The sequence below is a fragment of the Bufo gargarizans genome, chromosome 5, assembly GCF_014858855.1.
Source record: "Bufo gargarizans isolate SCDJY-AF-19 chromosome 5, ASM1485885v1, whole genome shotgun sequence".
NCBI lineage: Eukaryota > Metazoa > Chordata > Amphibia > Anura > Bufonidae > Bufo > Bufo gargarizans.
The window spans coordinates 59,120,514-59,142,012 of record NC_058084.1 but is presented as its reverse complement, the minus strand read 5'-3'; the positions used below and the strand labels follow the sequence as shown (position 1 = coordinate 59,142,012).

Below are 21,499 nucleotides of genomic sequence, written 5' to 3'. Positions count from 1 at the left end.
CCAGAGGAGCGTTTTTTTCTTCTTAGTGAGCCCAGTACCGCCCCTCTTTCAGTGCCCAGCCCGCCTTCCTTGTACTTTCTAACCGCCGCCCCCAGCCTGCCACAGCCTCTCCTCCCTCTCCTCCCCCTCCCTCACGCCGAACGAAGTCTCGCACAGGCGCAGTACCCACTGAGGGCTGCGCCTGTGCGATCATCAGGAGACTGAGGGCGGCAGCTTCATCTTCGTCACTGGGCATGCGCCGAGCCCAGTGACGTCCGATGCTCGCTCTTCCCTCAGTCAGCCTGGTAGGAAGCGCAGAGGATTGCCGATCGGCTGCTGCACCCTGCGCTTTCTCCAGTCTGCCTGCCACAGTGAAGACGGCCAGCGATTTCTTTCCCCACCCTCCCTTCAGGAAAGAAATAAGTATTTGTTGGGGCGAATTAGGTATTATTATATTAAGTAAAGCTTTACTGAATTAATACATTTTCACTGAGCAAAAACAAATACTTATTTCTTTCCTGAAGGGAGGGTGGGGAAAGAAATCGCTGGCCGTCTTCACTGTGGCAGGCAGACTGGAGAAAGCGCAGGGTGCAGCAGCCGATCGGCAATCCTCTGCGCTTCCTACCAGGCTGACTGAGGGAAGAGCGAGCATCGGACGTCACTGGGCTCGGCGCATGCCCAGTGACGAAGATGAAGCTGCCGCCCTCAGTCTCCTGATGATCGCACAGGCGCAGCCCTCAGTGGGTACTGCGCCTGTGCGAGACTTCGTTCGGCGTGAGGGAGGGGGAGGAGAGGGAGGAGAGGCTGTGGCAGGCTGGGGGCGGCGGTTAGAAAGTACAAGGAAGGCGGGCTGGGCACTGAAAGAGGGGCGGTACTGGGCTCACTAAGAAGAAAAAAACGCTCCTCTGGGCACTTTCAGGACACATTTACATATTGATCAAAGTCGTTTTTTGCAGTAACTGCTGGACGGATTTCAAGATAAAAGAGCACAGCCTAATCCAGGTAAGCTGTGCTGCATGGCTGCTTTTAAATCGTTTTTTGGCTGAGGGGAGGTGACAGAATCCCTTTAAGAAGATCCTCATAATGTAGGATTCAAAACAGCCGTAACTAAGGGGAAAACTCAAGGAAAACAGTGGTATGTGAAGAAACTAAAGATTGCTTTATGCATAATGCTGCTGCAGCAGTAACATATGCTAAAATAGTTTTTTTTAATGAAAATATGACAGTTATCCTTTAATAACTAGACAACGGAAATCCTATTTACCCAGGATTTATTTTTATTTCAAAAGTAAATTTTCCATATTCGGCTTCTCGGTGGTCGCCCTACTGTCTGCCTTGTGCTGTACTTGCCAGTTAAATATTTACATGACAAGTAGTGACATGCTATACCAGGTATTCACACATCCGTGCTTCACGTCTGTTTCCTGTCAGTGTTATCCACGGACAGCACACGGATCCACTAAATTCTACATGTGTATTAAGATACATTTTCAAGAAAAGCAGGAGAGCATGCACTGCTTTGCAGACGGAACGCGGCCCTTCCATTCAGGGGGTCTGTGAAAACCAGACAGCACATGGAGGTCACTGATCCATTGCAAAGAAAACTGCTAAAAATCTGCAAAAAAAATAATGGAACAACTGTGGTGAAAATACACCGGGACACATCCTGAACTTAGACTTCTCCAGGTGCAAAACGGACATGGACAAGTGAATAAGGCCTAACTATGCCGAAACCAAGAAAGGTGACGGACACAAGCTGCACCTTGTCCTTTTCATTACCTGACGCACGGTTTCCTCCACGGCACTGATATAGTGGTTCAGATCTCTGTTCAGCACGGCGTATTCCAGCATGACGGACTCCATGCTGTCCACATCTGCGGCGTCACCTGTAAAGATGTACAAGGATGGTCAGAGTTACTCGTATAAGGGCTCCAGATTTACCGGTGGAGAGATTCCTCCATACAAACTAGCAAAAATGGTGCAGACTTTGACAGGCTTTAGAAATGTAGCATGTGGCCCAATATATTACACAGTGAAACCACTTAAAGATGACACCTCAAAATTGAAAATTGTCTTCCAAGTGAAGGTGGTCTTCTGAAAGATGAATGTTTTGTTCTCATATGGAGAAGTGGATCCGCTTGTCCAGAAGAGTAGGTCGTGAGCTACATGCACAGGCAGTGCCAGCGCAGCACAGCAGAAAGACTGGTGCAGCAGAGCTGTAAACCTAATTCAGCATAGCAGGCATTCCAATGTTGCAGAGCTAAATAGCTGGTGTAGCAGAGTTGATGTAGGAAAGATGATTGAAGACCGGTGATGAAGCAGTTATCTTGGAGACCAGTGTGATGGAGTTGTGGCTGCTTACTGGAGACGGACATAGCAGAGTAATGTAGCAGAGTTGCAGCAGCAGACTGGAGACTAGTGTAGATGAATGATGTAGCAGAAGACCGGAGGTTAGTGTAGCAAAGTTGATGCAGAGAAACAGAAAGTTAGGCCTCATGCACATGACTGTGTGCCGGCCATGCCCTTGCGGCAGACCACAATATGCAGTCTGCAATGTATGGGCACCGTCCACGTTCCTGCCGTCTGCGGACCTATTCATTTGGATGAGGTCTGCGATCTACATCTGATGGTCCGCACCGCATAAAACTAGTGAATGCACTACTTTTTTGCGGTGTGGAGACTACGCAGAAAACCAATGGAAGCACTCCGCAGTGCTTCTGATCAGTGCCTTCGTTCGTGCCGCAATACGAGCGTGGCTGGCACATGGTCGTGTGCAGGAGGCCTTAAAGAGCCGACGAGCACTTAAATGAGTGACTAAACCTGATTAGATTAAATAACGTAGCGGAGTAAGTCACAGACACCTGCCAGGTTAGACTGAACGCCGCTGCATCCGGGACAGGTGAGTGACAATGGCCAGTATGCATATTGTATGGTGGAAGGAAATATCTATCCCAAAAAATCTGGTGTGGATAAAGGGGTGCTCTTCTCAAAGAGGTTTCACTGTACATAGTTATCCTCTGTTGCCCACCTTCTGGGTGTCATATTTTGCAAAAAAAAAAAAAAAAAGCCTGTTTTTCACTATTTGGGTTCCTCATAAACATACAATAGTGTCCTGGTGTGTTCTTCATAGTAAACCATCAGTAGTTTGATGATTATAATGCACAATATTCCAATCAGTATGGTTCGCAATGTGCTGCTGCTCTCACACCCCTGCATCATCCTCGATGCTTGGTAGTATCTGCAAAGGACAACTAGGGAGCCACAATCAGGGGGGTCCAATACCGACACATCGGGGATACTCCTGGCATATGGGATCTATGTCACGCATGTAATAAACATCTGCGACTACAAAGTGTGTAGAGAATAGTAAAAGTTATTATATAAGATTATAAAACATGTCAGGTTTCTATTTAATCTCCTCGCTCCACTGTCTGTCATACAATGTGCTCTACATGGCCTACTGTGGGTCACAGAAGAACAGCGCCCCTACTGGACAGAGGATGAAAAGCAATTTGATGTTAGCTTTGTGCAAACTGGTATAAAAGCAACCGACACAGTAGGAGCATAAACAAAACGGAAACCATAAAGCGGTGCAAACCAGTCACACGACAAACACTTGTAGCGCCTGGCCGACTCCACTGATTTAGGGTCCATTCACACGTCCTGTTTTTTTTCATCCTGAAAAACGGTCCGTTTTTTGCGGATCCGTTGTTCCTGAAAATGTTTCCGTATGTCATCCGTATGTCATCCGTTTTTTGCGGATCCGCAAAAAATGGAAACATGTATACATTTCAATAATCAAATAAAGTTGTTTGGATTTCTTTGAAAAAAAATAGAAAAAAAATAAATAAATTTGTTATGTGTTTCCAGGAACGGAATCCGCAAAAAACGGATGACATACGGAATGACATCCGAATGTCATCCGTTTTTTGCGGATCCATTGACTTTGTATTGTACCAGGATGCGATTTTTCAGGACAAGAATAGGACATGTTTTATATTTAAACGGACATGCGGAACGGAACAACGGAAACGGACAGCACACATTGTGCTGTCCGATTTTTTCCAGGACCCATTGAAAATGAATGGGTCCAGATCTGTTCCTGATCTGTTCCTGAAAAAACGGAACAGATCAGGAAAGAAAAAACGGACGTGTGAATGGACCCTTATAATGAGGGCCGTCCGGTTTTGTTAGGATGGGGGAAAACTGCGCTGCGTGCTATGCTAATTTCCTGGTGAAGAACTATTAACTCTGCCATGAATGCTCCAGAGAAATGTGAACATAGCCTAAGTCTATGGCAAAAAAATAAAAATAAAAAATGTATCCATTTAAGGGTTTGTGTCACGAAGCTCATGCAAAAATGTAGTATAGCCACCTAGTTATTCAATAAAACGAATTTGTATGGTGCAACCTGCTGTTTGTACTTTAATTTATTTCTCTTTCCACCCTAGTAACAGCACTGAGGTGGTCACACATGCTCAGTTCTATCCTTCATCTGCTTTCACCCTTATCCACTGTTAGAAACTATGACAGTTACTGGGACAGAGCTGCCGCCGAAAGGACAAGCTCCCGGAGCTGTGATAGGGAGAGAGCTGTAGCAGAAAGGACAGGTCCCCAGAGCTGTGATAGGGAGAGAGCTGCAGCAGAAAGGACAGGTCCCAAGAGCTGTGATAGGGAGAGAGCTGCAGCCGAAAGGACAAGCTCCCGGAGCTGTGATAGGGAGACAGCTGCAGCAGAAAGGACAGGTCACCAGAGCTGTGATAGGGAGAGAGCTGCAGCAGAAAGGACAGGTCCCCATAGCTGTGATAGGGAGAGAGCTGCAGCAGAAAGGACAGGTCCCCAGAGCTGTGATAGGGAAAGAGCTGCAACATGACAGAAATGCCTCCGGAGCTGTGATAGGGAGGGAGCTGAAACAGGACGGACATGCCCCCGGAGCTGTGATAGGGAGAGAGCTGTAGCAGAAAGGACAGGTCCCCAGAGCTGTGATAGGGAGAGAGCTGCAGCCGAAAGGACAAGCTCCCGGAGCTGTGATAGGGAGAGAGCTGCAGCAGAAAGGACAGGTCACCAGAGCTGTGATAGGGAGAGAGCTGCAGCAGAAAGGACAGGTCCCCATAGCTGTGATAGGGAGAGAGCTGCAGCAGAAAGGACAGGTCCCCAGAGCTGTGATAGGGAAAGAGCTGCAACATGACAGAAATGCCTCCGGAGCTGTGATAGGGAGGGAGCTGAAACAGGACGGACATGCCCCCGGAGCTGTGATAGGGAGCTGAAATAGAAAGGACATGCCCCCAGAGCTGTGATGGGGAGGAGGCTGAAACAGGACGGACATGCCCCCGGAGCTGTGATAGGAAGGGAGCTGAAACAGAAAGGACATGCCCCAGAGCTATGAAAGAGAGAGAGCTGCAGCAGAAAGGACAGGTCCCCAGAGCTGTGATAGGGAGAGAGCTGCAGCAGAAAGGACAAGTCCTCAGAGCTGTGATAGGGAGAGAGCTGCAACAAGACGAACATGCCACCGGAGCTGTCATAGGGAGGGAGCTGAAACAGGACAGACATGCCCCCGGAGCTGTGATAGGGAGGGAGCTGAAACAGAAAGGACATGCCCCCAGAGCTGTGATAGGGAGAGAGCTTCAGTAGAAAGGACAACCCCCCGGAGCTGTGATAGGGAGAGAGCTGCAGCAGAAAGGACAAGTCCCCAGAGCTGTGATAGGGAGAGAGCTGCAGCATAAAGGACAGGTCCCCAGAGCTGTGATAGGGAGAGAGCTGCAGCAGAAAGGACAGGTCCCCATAGCTGTGATAGGGAGAGAGCTGCATCAGAAAGGACAGGTCCCCATAGCTGTGATAGGGAGAGAGCTGCAGCAGAAAGGACAGGTCCCCAGAGCTGTGATAGGGAGAGAGCTGCAGCAGAAAGGACAGGTCCCCATAGCTGTGATAGGGAGAGAACTGCAGCAGAAAGGACAGGTTCCAATAGCTGTGATAGGGAGAGAGCTGCAGCAGAAAAGACAGGTCCCCAGAGCTGTGATAGGGAGAGAGCTGCAGCAGAAAGGACAGGTCCCCAAAGCTGTGATAGGGAGAGAGCTGCAGCAGAAAGGACAAGCCCCCAGAGCTGTGATAGGGAGAGCTGCAGCAGAAAGGACAAGTCCCCAGAGCTGTGATAGGGAGAGAGCTGCAGCAGAAAGGACAGGTCCCCATAGCTGTGATAGGGAGAGAGCTGCAGCAGAAAGGACAGGTCCCCAGAGCTGTGATAGGGAGAGAGCTGCAGCAGAAAGGACAGGTTCCCATAGCTGTGATAGGGAGAGAGCTGCAGCAGAAAAGACAGGTCCCCAGAGCTGTGATAGGGAGAGAGCTGCAGCAGAAAGGACAGGTCCCCAAAGCTGCGATAGGGAGAGAGCTGCAGCAGAAAGGGCAAGCCCCCAGAGCTGTGATAGGGAGAGCTGCAGCAGAAAGGACAAGTCCCCAAAGCTCTGATAGGGAGAGAGCTGCAGCAGAAAGGACAGGTCCCCAGAGCTGTGATAGGGAGAGAGCTGCAGCAGAAAGGACAGGTCCCCATAGCTGTGATAGGGAGAGAGCTGCAGCAGAAAGGACAGGTCCCCAGAGCTGTGATAGGGAGAGAGCTGCAGCAGAAAGGACAGGTTCCCATAGCTGTGATAGGGAGAGAGCTGCAGCAGAAAAAAGACAGGTCCCCAGAGCTGTGATAGGGAGAGAGCTGCAGCAGAAAGGACAGGTCCCCAGAGCTGTGATAGAGAGAGAGCTGCAACATGACGGACATGCCCCCGGAGCTGTCATAGGGAGGGAGCTGAAACAGGATGGACATGCCCCCGGAGCTGTCATAGGGAGGGAGCTGAAACAGGATGGACATGCCCCCGGAGCTGTCATAGGGAGGGAGCTGAAACAGGATGGACATGCCCCCGGAGCTGTGATAGGGAGGGAGCTGAAACAGAAAAGACATGCCCCCGGAGCTGTGATAGGGAGGGAGCTGAAACAAAAAGGACATGCCTCCAGAGCTGTGATAGGGAGGGAGCTGAAACAGGACAGACATGCCCCTGGAGCTGTGATAGGGAGGGAGCTAAAACAGAACGGACATGCCCCCGGAGCTGTGATAGGGAGAGAGCTGCCGCAGAAAGGACAGGTCCCCAGAGCTGTGATAGGGAGAGAGCTGCAGCAGAAAGGACAGGTCCCCAGAGCTGTGATAGGGACAGAGCTGCCGCAGAAAGGACAAGCTCCCCAGAGCTGTGATAGGGAGAGAGCTGCAGCAGAAAGGACAGGTCCCCAGAGCTGTGATAGGGAGAGAGCTGCAACATGACGGACATGCCCCCGGAGCTGTCATAGGGAGGGAGCTGAAACAGAAAGGACATGCCCCCGAAGCTGTGATAGGGAGGGAGCTGCAGCAGAAAGGACAAGCCCCCGGAGCTGTGATAGGGAGAGAGCTGCAGAAGAAAGGACAGGTCCCCAGAGCTGTGATAGGGAGAGATCTTCAGAAAGTAGATTCCCCAAAAAACGGCACTGAGCTGCCAGCCTGACAAAAATCTAGAAGAGCAATCAATGAGGAGATTTCTGGATCCATGTGAGGTACAGGGATGGTTCTAGTGGAGCAATGAATGAGGAGATTTCTGGATCCATGTGAGGTACAGGGATGGTTCTAGTTTTGTTGGAAATTTTTAACATTAATTAGGGGATAACCCCTTTAAGCTGATTCATGACAAATCTGTCATCGCTCCTGTAAAAATGGAAATCATGACACTTGTGTGAACGGAGCCTAAATGGGCTTGTTTTGTAGCTTTAAAGGGAACCTGTCACCGGGATTTTGGGTATAGAGCTGAGGACATGGGTTGCTAGATGGCCGCTAGCACATCCCTAATACCCAGTCCCCACAGCTCTGTCTGCTTTTATTGTGTAAAAAACACGATTTGATACATATGCAAATTACCCTGAGATGAGTCCTGTACGTGAGATGAGTCAGGGACAGGACTCATCTCAGGTTAATTTGCATATGTATCAAATCGGGTTTTTGACACAATAAAAGCACACAGAGCTATGGGGACTGGATATTGCGGATGTGCTAGCGGCCATCTAGCAACCCATGTCCTCAGCTCTATACCCAAAATCCCGGTGACAGGTTCCCTTTAACCATTTAATTTGTATAGGGGTCTCCCAATAAGAATCAGGTGCTGGATTTCAATCTGACCTGTTTCTTCTCTGGGAGATAAGCCACCACCAGAAGTGTCTAGAAACACCTTCCCCCCATTCAGAAGACATGCATGCTCGGCCAGGCTAACAGGTACCTCATGGTCAGTGTCAGTGGTCTGTCAGAGGATAAGCGGGGTCTGCCACTGGCGCTGAAAAAGCAATGCTGACTGCCCCACAATATGCAGGTTACCTACGCATTCCTCTAAGGTCACACTTGAAGAACTGAACCTCGCCTGCAGTTCACTGTTTCTAGGTATTTCAGGCTTTTGCGTCTCACCTGTACATCCCATCTCAGCGTCTATAGCCCCCTCTACCTGTAAGAGATGGAACTACAGCTGCAGTCAGGAAGTTTCACCTGCGTGCGCTTCTCCTGACTCAGACCATATTCTCTGCGATGCTCAGATTCATATTTCCTGTAAACGGATTTCAGCTTTTGTGAATGAAATCGGATCTCTCGTTCCCAGAGTCTAAAATGTAGGTGTTTTCCAAGTTCCCTAAAATGATGCAAGTTTTGCAATGCTCTGCCTTTTTTAATTTCTTGGGTAATATTGATGCTCTCGCTCAGACACTTCCTTCATTTATTTTTATTTACTTTTTCGTTTCAGTGGCCGACAACTAACAATGAGGCAAGAGTCATTACGACACCGCCGCCGATAATAACTCTCTACATTTTATTTGCCCATCAGAGAGCAAATAATACAATGAGTCACCAGGGACTCCGGGGGGTGGGCTGAGGACACGGGACATTTTAGGACGCCGCAACTGTGGGGTCAGGAACAGTCAGAGACCCGAAGAGAAACATGGCAGCAAATGGTAAAGTGGTGGAATGGCCATGGACAGTCTACAGTTAAAGGGGATTTCAAAGATTTTTTTTACTGATGACCTATCCTCTGGATATATCATCAGTATCTGATCGGTGGGGGTCCGACACCTAGGACCCCCGCCGATCAGCCGTTTGAGAAGGCAGTAGTGCCACATACTTCTCCCAGCTTACCGTAGGTCGGTAATGTCCCGTTCATCGGTCACATGGCCCGCGTCAACATCTGGTCAATAGGCCACATGACACATAGATGACACATCGTCCCTTTTGCCAGTCATTGGCTGCAGCAGTCACGTGACCTAGAGTCAAATCTACACCGCCAGCAGCGCAGCAGAGGAGTCGGAAACCAGCGCTGGGGCGCTTCAGCCTCCATTGGGTGAAAGTGGTCTTAAAGGGGATGTCACAAACGTACCCATTTAATGAAGAGCTCCTGTAAAATGCCCACGAGATGAATGGCGACAATATGTTGGGGTGTATGGTAATTACAACAGCTCCCGGACTGATTGACTCTGTTCGCGGCTGCAACTTCTTTCACGACTGGATAGAAGCCTACTACCGTGAGCTTCTTATGGATGCACTTTGCAAAACAATGGCAGATGGTTTGTCTGCCTTTTTTTTTTCTCATAAAGGTGTCCTGAGGACAGGCTGATCACAGGAACCTCCAGCAATCAGCTGTCGTTTGTGGGAGAATTCTACTGCAGCTCCTCCGCAGGGGAAGTCCGGTATTACATGGTGGCCACATAAACTGACGGGCTCTCCAAGTAATATATGGACATGCAGAGTTCTCCTGCAGATAGACAGACTCTACTTACAAACTCAGCTTTCCGGGCGCCTATGACTTGAGGTAGTGGGTATTAGGGTCAGTGGGGTCCACATAGCTAGGACAATAACTAGTATTAAAGGAGTTCTACGGGAACTAAGAAAATGTAAATACTTAAATATTATTTTATAATAAATATATTCACAAATACCTTTCATTAGTTATAATGGCTCGTTTTGTCTGGAGAGCAAAATGGCCGCCGTCCTATTTGTTCACACAAAACCTGTCCTAATCACACAGGAGAACAAGTTACTTCACAACACTGAGGTAAAGAGCTGCCTCATCCTCCTCTCTGCTCGTCAGGGGTTAAATTCCCCAGAGATTCAGGACGCTAATCCTCTTTCCTTCTACCTGAGCAAACACAACAGTGTGGCCGCCCTCCTCCGAAGACTGAAGCGATGAACAACGCCAAGTCTACAAACACCGGATACTTTGCAAAACCAGCACTTGACTTTTGTCTGCCTGCTCAGCTACTGCCGAAAACACAGCGAACAAGGGCACGGAGAGCTTCTGTTTGGCCGGTTACGGCAGCAACGACTGTCAATCAAACGCAGCATGGGGCTGTCACACAAGAGCCGAGGGAAGTCAATTAAAGAGGGTCGATAAACCTTCAGTACACACAAGAACAATTTAGGGGAAAGAAAGGGTGCAAATCACAGGCAAATCCTCGTGTGCAACACTGACAGGACGGTGGAAGGTAGCAAGACTGTGTAAATGGCACTTAAAGGGTAAGATCAGCCAGCGCAAATAATTGCCACATAACCTTAACAGTTCATCTTTGCTTTAGCGATATCGTTCACACAGCTTGGCTCATTTTACTACAGACTTCCATTTATTAGAGGGGTTCTGTCTTTTTTTTTTTTACTGTACTCGGCAGCCGGTATTCAATTTCCCTGCAGTGCCTCCACAGGAGATATCGAGAATTACACCATGGGAGGTCAGTGCAAGGAATGCTTTAGCTAGCTGCTGTCCATCTTGGTTAATAGGTGAGGGTCTTGAAGGGGGGGGGGGGGGGGGGGTCACCCACTCTGTTACTTAGAAATCCCCAAATAGGTGTCGATGAAAAATATTTTTCTGAACCAGACAACCCTTTCAACGGTGGCAGTCACTGTGTTTTTGAAGAAAAGGAAGGTGGTTGTGCCATTTCAGAAGGTTTAGAGCTTAGGTTACATCATTCCTTCCACCTCCTATCACATCAGAGGCTTAAAGGGTCTTTCCAGGCTCCTGATACTGAGGACCTATTCTCAGGACAAGGGCTCAGATACTGTTATGATTGCTCTGCTCCCCCATGCTTTGCAGTGCAGCTCTGCCTGTTCAGACCTTCTAGAAGCACAAAGCATAAAATGATAAAGCATAGGTAAAAGTATTTTTTTTCCGCATCCGATCCGCCTTTTTTTTGCGGGTCGAATGCGGACCCATTTACATCAATAGTGCCACAAAAGATGCGGACAGCACACAGTTTGTCCGTTCTGTTGCATCTGCCTGAATCTAGAATGCATTGCAGACAAGGATAGGACTGTTCTATTATGGGCTGGACGCTCTGTTCTGCTAAATGCGTAACGCACGCAGCTGGTGTCCGTGTTTTGCGGATTGAAAAACAAGCAACGGTCGTGTGCATGAGCCCTCAGTCATTAATATCCAGTTGGTGAAGGTCCAACACGCCGCACCCCCACAGATCAGCTGTTCCCTGCAGCCTCTGATGCTGGAACTATCTCCGTGAATGGAACAGGAAGCACAGCGCCGTTCAAACTGTAGTGGCTGTGCTGGGTTACTGCAGGCCAGCTAACACTGAAGTGAATGGGAGAGCTGCAGTAACCCGGCACGGCCACTAAGCTTTGAACGGTGCTGCGCTTCCTGTTTTATTCACAGCTGAACAGTGGCGGTACGGGTGTCAGACCCTCTCTGATCAGATATTAATAATCTATCCTGAGGATAGGTAATCAATATCAGGAGCCTGGAAAAGGCCGTTAAGATTGCTCTGCTCCCCCATGCTTTACAGTGCAGCTCTGTCTGTTCAGACTTTCAGGAAGCACAAAGCATGAAAGCATAAAATGATAAAGTATAGGTAAAAGTAAAAGCATGAGTGCAATAAGAATACACTGAAAAAGAAAGGTAAAGGTGGCCATACAGCTGTTTCAGAAGGCCGTTTTGGCAACTGGGAAGGTTGTCGTCTTTGAAGACAAGGTCATAAGTAAAAATGGGGATTCAAAGCGACCAAATCGATCTCCGCCCCGTGACCTGGTCCGAGCAGCCTCCTTGCAGACCCTTCAACTCCATCGCCCGACAATTACTGGAAAATCCAACATATACCCACACCAATCGTCATCTCGCTCACTCGTTTATGGTCAGCAGAAATGGTCTACATCGGCCTGTGCGGCCGCCCAAAGCTCTAGTATATGGACAGAGTAACCCTCATATAGACGGTGGATAAAAGCCCCCAATAGGAGGAATCATGGAGATCCGCTCCATGGGAACTGGGAGGGAAACCTCCCAGAAATGGTTCCAGTTTACCTATGGAGAGTGGGCTAGTAAATGTCACACCTTCTGATGGGCGGCAGAGCACAAGCAGGAAAATCCTGTCCTGCTGACTGTCGGGGGCGATCCTGCTGCGGGGGAAGGCAGACAGTTCCCTAATTGTGACCTTGTACCCCTCCAAAACCAGAAGTATAACTGAAAGGAACCAACGGTCTGCGGTGAATGCAGTTCTCGGCCTGCAATATCCACCGTAAGCACAAATCAGACACATCAATGATCCGTAGAGTTCTCAGGGTACGACCACACAGGGCGTACAACATTAGGGTACTTTCACACTAGCGTTTTTGTTTTCCGGTATTGATTTCCGTCAATATCCTAATGCATTCTGAATGGAGAGCATTCCGTTCAGGATGCATCTGTTCAGTTCCTCTTACGTTTTTTGGCTGGAGAAAATACCGCAGCATGCTGCAGTGTTGTCTCTGACCAAAAATACCGATCACTTGCCGGAATGTCGGATCCGGCATTAATTTACATTGAAGTGTATTAGTGCTGGATCCGGCTTTCCGGTCTGCGCATGTGCAGACCTTTAAAAATGCTAAATAAAGTAATACCGGATCCGTTTTTCTGGATGACACTGGAGAGACAGATCCGGTATTGCAATGCATTTGTGAGACGGAGGCAAAGATGCAGATTGGGCATCCCTGCACTATACAACCTGTTGTAAAACTACAACTCCCACCATGCTCGGCTGTAGGCTGACAGGTGTAGGCTTTCCAGGCATGCTAGGAGTTGTAGTTATGCAACAGCTAGGGGGACGCAGGTTTGGCCTCCCTGGTATAGCGGATATGTCCACGGCAATTCACGTACACAGACCTCTTTCACAAGAATGATATGGATTGTGTCAGGATCTGTTCAGGAAAAAACCTGATGATTTTGCACATAAGTTAAATTCAGCTTTTTCTGCGATTGCGTTCAGTGTGTGCGTTTTTGGTATCCGGACTGCATGTGTTTTTCACGTAGTGGGCATAACCATCTAAAAGACATTGCATCCGGAAGCCTTCCGTTTTTGCACACTATAGAACATGCTGCGATTTTTCCTGAACGCAGAGATGATGCATGAAAAACCAAATCAATTTAAATAAACGGGTCAGCATTCAGTCCGGACGCTCTGCGCTCATTACATGCTTCGCATCTCGACGGAAAACTCATTGGTGTGAAAGAGCCCTTAGAGCTGCGTCACATTACTCACACAGTTGTAGGCCTCGGCCACGCAAGCAAATATGGAATCTATCCCACGGATTTAGTATATGGCATTTCCGTATTTTAGCGGAGCCATGCATACCGCCATATAAACAATTAGTAGTAAAGGCACACAGGGTCTATAGTGGGAGGTCTCCACTAGGAGCACGGGAATTCGCAGTTTATGGAGGGAAACTAAATACGTGAAATTGCGACCTCAGGGCCACAGTTTGGTCACATTTGTGTACTGTACTACAGGGTAAAATACACTAGAATAAGAAAAACATGGCTGCTCTCTTCCAGAATCAGTGCCACGTCTGTCCACGGGCTGGGTCCGGTATTGCCGCTCAGTTTTATTGAAGTGAATGGGGCCGAGTTGCAATACCACTTACAACCTGTAAACTGGAGTGGTGCTGTCTTTTGGGGGGGGGGGGGAGAGAAGCCATATTTTTTCCAATTCGGTACATATTTTGACACAAGATTGGGGGGAGGGGGGGGGACAGCAATGGTTGATGATGTAAAGATCTCTGAGATACAAACCACAGGGGCAAGGAGTCCAGAAGAAAAGACTCCGCTCACAGCCCCCCGACCCCAAATAAAGACACGTCAGAAGACGTATAGAAGTGAGAAATATACATTTATATAACGTGCACCTAGAAAAACACAAATGCCTTTACTTTATGCAGATTCTTTAAGGCTGGATTTCCCCGGGGGATCCTGGGGGGTATTGAGTGTTCCATCAATGGGATTTTTGGGAAAGCCATGTCCCCCCCCAAAAAAGTGACGCAATATTTCTTGATAAGCTGGTTAGCCATATTGGGATTAGTCCCATTGAATGAAGGGGATCTGCGAGCGGATCCAAGCAGGTCTGCAGCAGAAATCCATGGGTGAACCTTGGATTTCGGCAGCGGATTTACTGCAAATACACAGATTTTTCAGGTGCGTATTTAAAGGGGTTGTTGTCTGAGCTGCTGCTTCCAGTGCCACCGCTCCAATCCTCGCTGCCAGGCTTTGTAGGTAATGGCATGCCGTATACTCCCCGTTACCACCTCAGCAGTCATGGGCCGTGATTGGCTGCAGCTGTGTCCAGGGTGTATGGGCACGTGACCACTGCAGTCAAAACGACACAATGGCTGCAGCGGGGGGCGCTGGAAATGAAGGTGTGGAAATGGCCGAATTATATGTTTTTATTATTTCTATGACAATTTCCGCATGACTGTCTTCTCCTTATAAGGCCTCATGCGCACGACCGTTGTGTGTTTTGCGATCCGCAAAACAGGGATGGCGTCCGTGTGCGTTCTGCCATTGATATAAGTGCCTATTCTTGTCCGCAAAACGGACGGAGTAACCCACGGAACGGAGTAACGGATGCGGAGAGCACACTGAGTGCTGTCCGCATCTTTTGCGACCCCATTGAAGTGAATGGGTCCGCATCCGAGCTGCAAAAACTGCGACTCGGATGCGGACCAAAACAACGGTCGTGTGCATGAGGCCTAACTTGGACAACCCCTTTAAAGTACGTGAGCATACCCACGATCACAGAACCAGGAGGAGGCTGCGCCTTTGCACACTGTGCGTCCGCTCCCGCACCCCTCGGCTCCATCTTCAGAGAACGTTAAGCAGTCACTCGACACTCGCCTTCAAAGTGCAGATTGAGCACAAACAGCAGAATTGTATGTTTATCCGCCACAACCCGACCGGCCACGTGCATGGCATTCCTTCCTGATGAGTCCTCCTGTGATCGTGGCAAAAACCCTAGAAAGAATCACATCTCTCCACACGCAAACCCACATTTTATGTTTTTCAGACTTCCTGCTCACTTATGGAGGCAGACAAAAGAAGGGCGTAATTATCAGCCCTGCAATTACAAAGGGACGGAGGCTCAGGTAACCATCGCCAGAGGTGTCTGTGAAACCGGAAACCCAACACCTAAGGTGCGTGACAGGATGGATATTAGCTCGAAGCTATATAGCGCCAACATACACCACGGCGCATCACAAGCAATTAACTTACCAAGTAAGGCAGTAAGATAACGGGGACACCGCAGGCTGCCTGTACCTGCTCAAGCCATAGGACAGCACCCATTTTCAGCAGGAAAAAAAGAAGTCCCATCCAGGGACCGAAATTCTGCTATACATTAGGAGACAAGATAAAGAGTCTGAAGCAATGTCCTCCATGCTCACCCAAAGACTACCTGCCAGCTGGATCTCTACAAGAACGACGTAGAGGTGTGATCTATAAATCTGCTCAGCTCCTCCTGCTCTATAACATATTGCCCACAGATAGGGAGACCGGGTTCAGTAACAAGTACCCTTTAACCCCTTACAGCTGATATATCTTTTGATGGTGAAGGACACAAGTCCTGGGACTGCAGCGACGTCTTCTGCCGTTGCCTCTTTAAAGGGGTTTTCCCATCTGAGACAATGGGGGCATATCGCTAGGATATGCCCCGATTCTCTGATAGGTGCAGGTCCTGTTGCTGGGAACTCAACTGAGCCTGTGCGACCACCCCAGTGAGGTGGACAGAGAAATAAGGAAAAGAACAATCAGCAGGTGGCGCTATACAGATTAATCTTCTCACTGGCTATACTAAATTTTTAATTACATGCAATAGAAAAGTATTCCTATCCAGGGGCTGGTTAGAAAAATATTGTCATGGGACACCCCCTTTAACCACCTCCGGACCGCCTAACGCACATGTGCGTTCCGGAGGTGGCAGGCTGGCGCACAGTCACGCATATATGCGTCATCTCGCGAGACGCGAGATTTCCTGTGAACGCGCGCACACAGGCACGCGCGCTCACAGGAACGGAAGGTAAGCGAGTGGATCTCCAGCATGCCAGCGGCGATCGTTCGCTGGCAGGCTGGAGATCCGAATTTTTTAACCCCTAACAGGTATATTAGATGCTGTTTTCATAACAGCGTCTAATATACCTCCTACCTGGTCCTCTGGTGGTCCCTTTTGTTAGGATCGACCACCAGAGGACTCAGGTAGGTCAGTACAGTCGCACCAAACACCACACTACACTACACTACACTACACCCCCCCCCCGTCACTTATTAACCCCTTATAAACCCCTGATCACCCATGATCACCCCATATAAACTCCCTGATCACCCCCCTGTCATTGATCACCGCCCTGTCATTGATCACCCCCCTGTCTGGCTCCGTTCAGACGTCCGTATGATTTTTACGGATCCACGGATACATGGATCGGATCCGCAAAACGCATACGGACGTCTAAATGGAGCCTTACAGGGGGGTGATCAATGACAGGCAGGTGATCACCCATATACACTCCCTGATCACCCCCTGTCATTGATCACCCCCCTGTCATTGATCACCCCCCTGTAAGGCTCCATTCAGACGTCCGCATGATTTTTACGGATCCATGGATACATGGATCGGATCCGCAAAACGCATACGGACGTCTAAATGGAGCCTTAGAGGGTGGTGATCAATGACAGGCGGGTGATCACCCATATACACTCCCTGATCACCCCCCTGTCATTGATCACCCCCCTGTAAGGCTCCATTCAGACGTCCGCATGATTTTTACGGATCCATGGATAGGATCCGCAAAACGCATACGGACGTCTAAATGGAGCCTTACAGGGGGGTGATCAATGACAGGCGGGTGATCACCATATACACTCCCTGATCACCCCCTGTCATTGATCACCCCCCTGTCATTGATCACCCCCCTGTAAGGCTCCATTCAGACGTCCGCATGATTTTTACGGATCCATGGATACATGGATCGGATCCGCAAAACGCATACGGACGTCTAAATGGAGCCTTACAGGGGGGTGATCAATGACAGGCGGGTGATCACCCATATACACTCCCTGATCACCCCCTGTCATTAATCACCCCCCTGTAAGGCTCCATTCAGACGTCCGCATGATTTTTACGGATCCATGGATACATGGATCGGATCCGCAAAACACATGCGGACGTCTGAATGGAGCCTTACAGGGGGTGATCAATGACAGGCGGGTGATCACCCATATACACTCCCTGATCACCCCCCTGTAAGGCTCCATTCAGACGTCCGCATGTGTTTTGTGGATCCGATCCATGTATCCATGGATCCGTAAAAAATCATGCGGATGTCTGAATGGAGCCTTACAGGGGGGGTGATCAGTGACAGGGGGGTGATCACCCTGATCACCCCCTGTCATTGATAACCCCCCTGTAAGGCTCCATTCAGACGTCCGCATGTGTTTTGTGGATCCGATCCATGTATCCATGGATCCGTAAAAAATCATGCGGATGTCTGAATGGAGCCTTACAGGGGGGGTGATCAGTGACAGGGGGGTGATCACCCTGATCACCCCCTGTCATTGATAACCCCCCTGTAAGGCTCCATTCAGACGTCCGCATGTGTTTTGCGGATCCGATCCATGGATCCGTAAAAATTATACGGACGTCTGAATGGAGCCTTACCAGTGGCGTGATCAATGACAGGGGGGTGATCCGGGAGTCTATATGGGTGATTACCCCCCTGTCATTGATCACCCCCCTGTCATTGATCACCCCCCCCTGTAAGGCTCCATTCAGACATTTTTTTTGGCACAAGTTAGCGGAAATTTTTTGTTTGTTTTTGTTTTTGTTTTTTCTTACTAAGTCTCATATTCCACTAACTTGTGTCAAAAAATAAAATCTCACATGGACGCACCATACCCCTTACGGAATCCAAATGCGTAAACATTTTTAGACATTTATATTCCAGACTTCTTCTCACGCTTTAGGGCCCCTAAAAAGCCAGGGCAGTATAAATACCCCACATGTGACCCCATTTCGGAAAGAAGACACCCCAAGGTATTCCGTGAGGGGCATATTGAGTCCATGAAAGATTGAAATTTTTGTCCTAAGTTAGCGGAAAGTGAGACTTTGTGAGAAAAAAACAAAAAAAATCAATTTCCGCTAACTTATGCAAAAAATAAAAAATTTCTAGGAACTCGCCAGGCCCCTCATTGAATACCTTGGGGTGTCTTCTTTCCAAAGTGGGGTCACATGTGGGGTATTTATACTGCCCTGGCTTTTTAGGGGCCCGAAAGTGTGAGAAGAAGTCTGGGATCCAAATGTCTAAAAATGCCCTCCTAAAAGGAATTTGGGCCCCTTTGCGCATCTAGGCTGCAAAAAAGTGTCACACATCTGGTATCGCCGTACTCAGGAGAAGTTGGGGAATGTGTTTTGGGGTGTCATTTTACATATACCCATGCTGGGTGAGAAAAATATCTTGGTCAAATGCCAACTTTGTATAAAAAAATAGGAAAAGTTGTCTTTTGCCAAGATATTTCTCTCACCCAGCATGGTTATATGTAAAATGGCACCCCAAAACACATTCCCCAACTTCTCCTGAGTACGGCGATACCAGATGTGTGACACTTTTTTGCTGCCAAGGTGGGCAAAGGGGCACATATTCCAAAGTGCACCTTTTGGATTTCACCGGTCATTTTTTACACATTTTGATTGCAAAGTTCTTCTCACACATTTGGGCCCCTAAATTGCCAGGGCATTATAACTACGCCACAAGTGACCCCATTTTGGAAAGAAGACACCCCAAGGTATTCCGTGAGGGGCATGGCGAGTTCCTAGAATTTTTTATTTTTTGTCACAAGTTAGCGGAAAATGATGATTTTTCTTTTTTTTTTCTTTTTTCCTTACAAAGTCTCATATTCCACTAACTTGCGACAAAAAATAAAAAATTCTAGGAACTCGCCATGCCCCTCACGGAATACCTTGGGGTGTCTTCTTTCCAAAATGGGGTCACTTGTGGCGTAGTTATAATGCCCTGGCAATTTAGGGGCCCAAATGTGTGAGAAGAACTTTGCAATCAAAATGTGTAAAAAATGACCGGTGAAATCCAAAAGGTGCACTTTGGAATATGTGCCCCTTTGCCCACCTTGGCAGCAAAAAAGTGTCACACATCTGGTATCGCCGTACTCAGGAGAAGTTGGGGAATGTGTTTTGGGGTGTCATTTTACATATACCCATGCTGGGTGAGAAAAATATCTTGGTCAAATGCCAACTTTGTATAAAAAAATGGGAAAAGTTGTCTTTTGCCAAGATATTTCTCTCATTCAGCATGGGTATATGTAAAATGACACCCCAAAACACATTCCCCAACTTCTCCTGAGTACGGCGATACCAGATGTGTGACACTTTTTTGCTGCCAAGGTGGGCAAAGGGGCACATATTCCAAAGTGCACCTTTCGGATTTCGCAGGCCATTTTTTACAGATTTTGATTGCAAACTACTTCTCACACATTTGAGCCCCTAAATTGCCAGGGCAGTATATCTACTCCACAAGTGACCCCATTTTGGAAAGAAGACACCCCAAGGTATTCCGTGAGGGGCATGGCGAGTTCCTAGAATTTTTTATTTTTTGTCGCAAGTTAGTGGAATATGAGACTTTGTAAGGAAAAAAGAGAAAAGAAAAAAAATCATCATTTTCCGCTAACTTGTGACAAAAAATAAAAAATTCGAGGAACTCGCCATGCCCCTCACGGAATACCTTGGGGTGTCTTCTTTGCAAAATGGGGTCACTTGTGGCGTAGTTATACTGCCCTGGCAATTTAGGGGCCCAAATGTGTGAGAAGTACTTTGCAATCAAAATCTGTAAAAAATGGCCTGCAAAATCTGAAAGGTGCACTTTGGAATATGTGCCCCTTTGCCCACCTTGGCAGCAAAAAACGATGTGTGACACATCTGGTATCGCCGTACTCAGGAGAAGTTGGGGAATGTGTTTTGGGGTGTCATTTTACATATACCCATGCTGGATGAGAGAAATATCTTGGCAAAAGACAACTTTTCCCATTTTTTTATACAAAGTTGGCATTTGACCAAGATATTTTTCTCACCCAGCATGGGTATATGTAAAATGACACCCCAAAACACATTCCCCAACTTCTCCTGAGTACGGCGATACCAGATGTGTGACACTTTTTTGCTGCCAAGGTGGGCAAAGGGGCACATATTCCAAAGTGCACCTTTCGGATTTCACCGGTCATTTTTTACACATTTTGATTGCAAAGTTCTTCTCACACATTTGGGCCCCTAAATTGCCAGGGCAGTATAACTACCCCACAAGTGACCCCATTTTGGAAAGAAGACACCCCAAGGTATTCCGTGAGGGGCATGGCGAGTTCCTAGAATTTTTTATTTTTTGTCGCAAGTTAGTGGAATATGAGACTTTGTAAGAAAAAAATAAAAAATAAAAATCATCATCATTTTCCGCTAACTTGTGACAAAAAATAAAAAGTTCTATGAACTCACTATGCCCATCAGCGAATACCTTAGGGTGTCTACTTTCCGAAATGGGGTCATTTGTGGGGGTTTTCTACTGTTTGGGCATTGTAGAACCTCAGGAAACATGACAGGTGCTCAGAAAGTCAGAGCTGTTTCAAAAAGCGGAAATTCACATTTTTGTACCATAGTTTGTAAATGCTATAACTTTTACCCAAACCATTTTTTTTTTTGCCCAAACATTTTTTTTTATCAAAGACATGTAGAACAATAAATTTGGCAAAAAATTTATATATGGATGTCGTTTTTTTTGCAAAATTTTACAGCTGAAAGTGAAAAATGTCATTTTTTTGCAAAAAAATTGTTACATTTTGATTAATAACAAAAAAAGTAAAAATGTCAGCAGCAATAAAATACCACCAAATGAAAGCTCCATTAGTGAGAAGAAAAGGAGGTAAAATTCATTTGGGTGGTAAGTTGCATGACCGAGCGATAAACGGTGAAAGGAGTGTAGTGCCGAAGTGTAAAAAGTGCTCTGGTCATGAAGGGGGTTTCACCTAGCGGGGCTGAAGTGGTTAAGTACTATCAAACAGGTGTCACGTACCGCAGTAATCCCTGAAAGTGGGTACACGCCGAAAAGTAGCCTCTCTGTATCTCCAGGCCTTTTCTGCCCCCATCATCTCGCCTCTCTGCTCTTGAACGTCCCCAACCACATTTTGTTTGCAGCCTC

At 47.8% G+C, this 21,499-nt stretch overlaps 1 protein-coding gene across 3 annotated transcripts in view; it reads right to left on the bottom strand.

The window, feature by feature from the left end:
* Positions 1–21,499, bottom strand: part of NSMCE2 (NSE2 (MMS21) homolog, SMC5-SMC6 complex SUMO ligase) — a 210,191-nt gene that overhangs the window by 134,847 nt on the left and 53,845 nt on the right. For all 3 annotated transcript variants that reach the window (XM_044292770.1, XM_044292771.1, XM_044292772.1), the window contains one exon: positions 1,759–1,865. In XM_044292770.1, the coding sequence (XP_044148705.1) occupies positions 1,759–1,865 (107 nt within the window). The remainder of the gene's footprint in view (positions 1–1,758; positions 1,866–21,499) is intronic.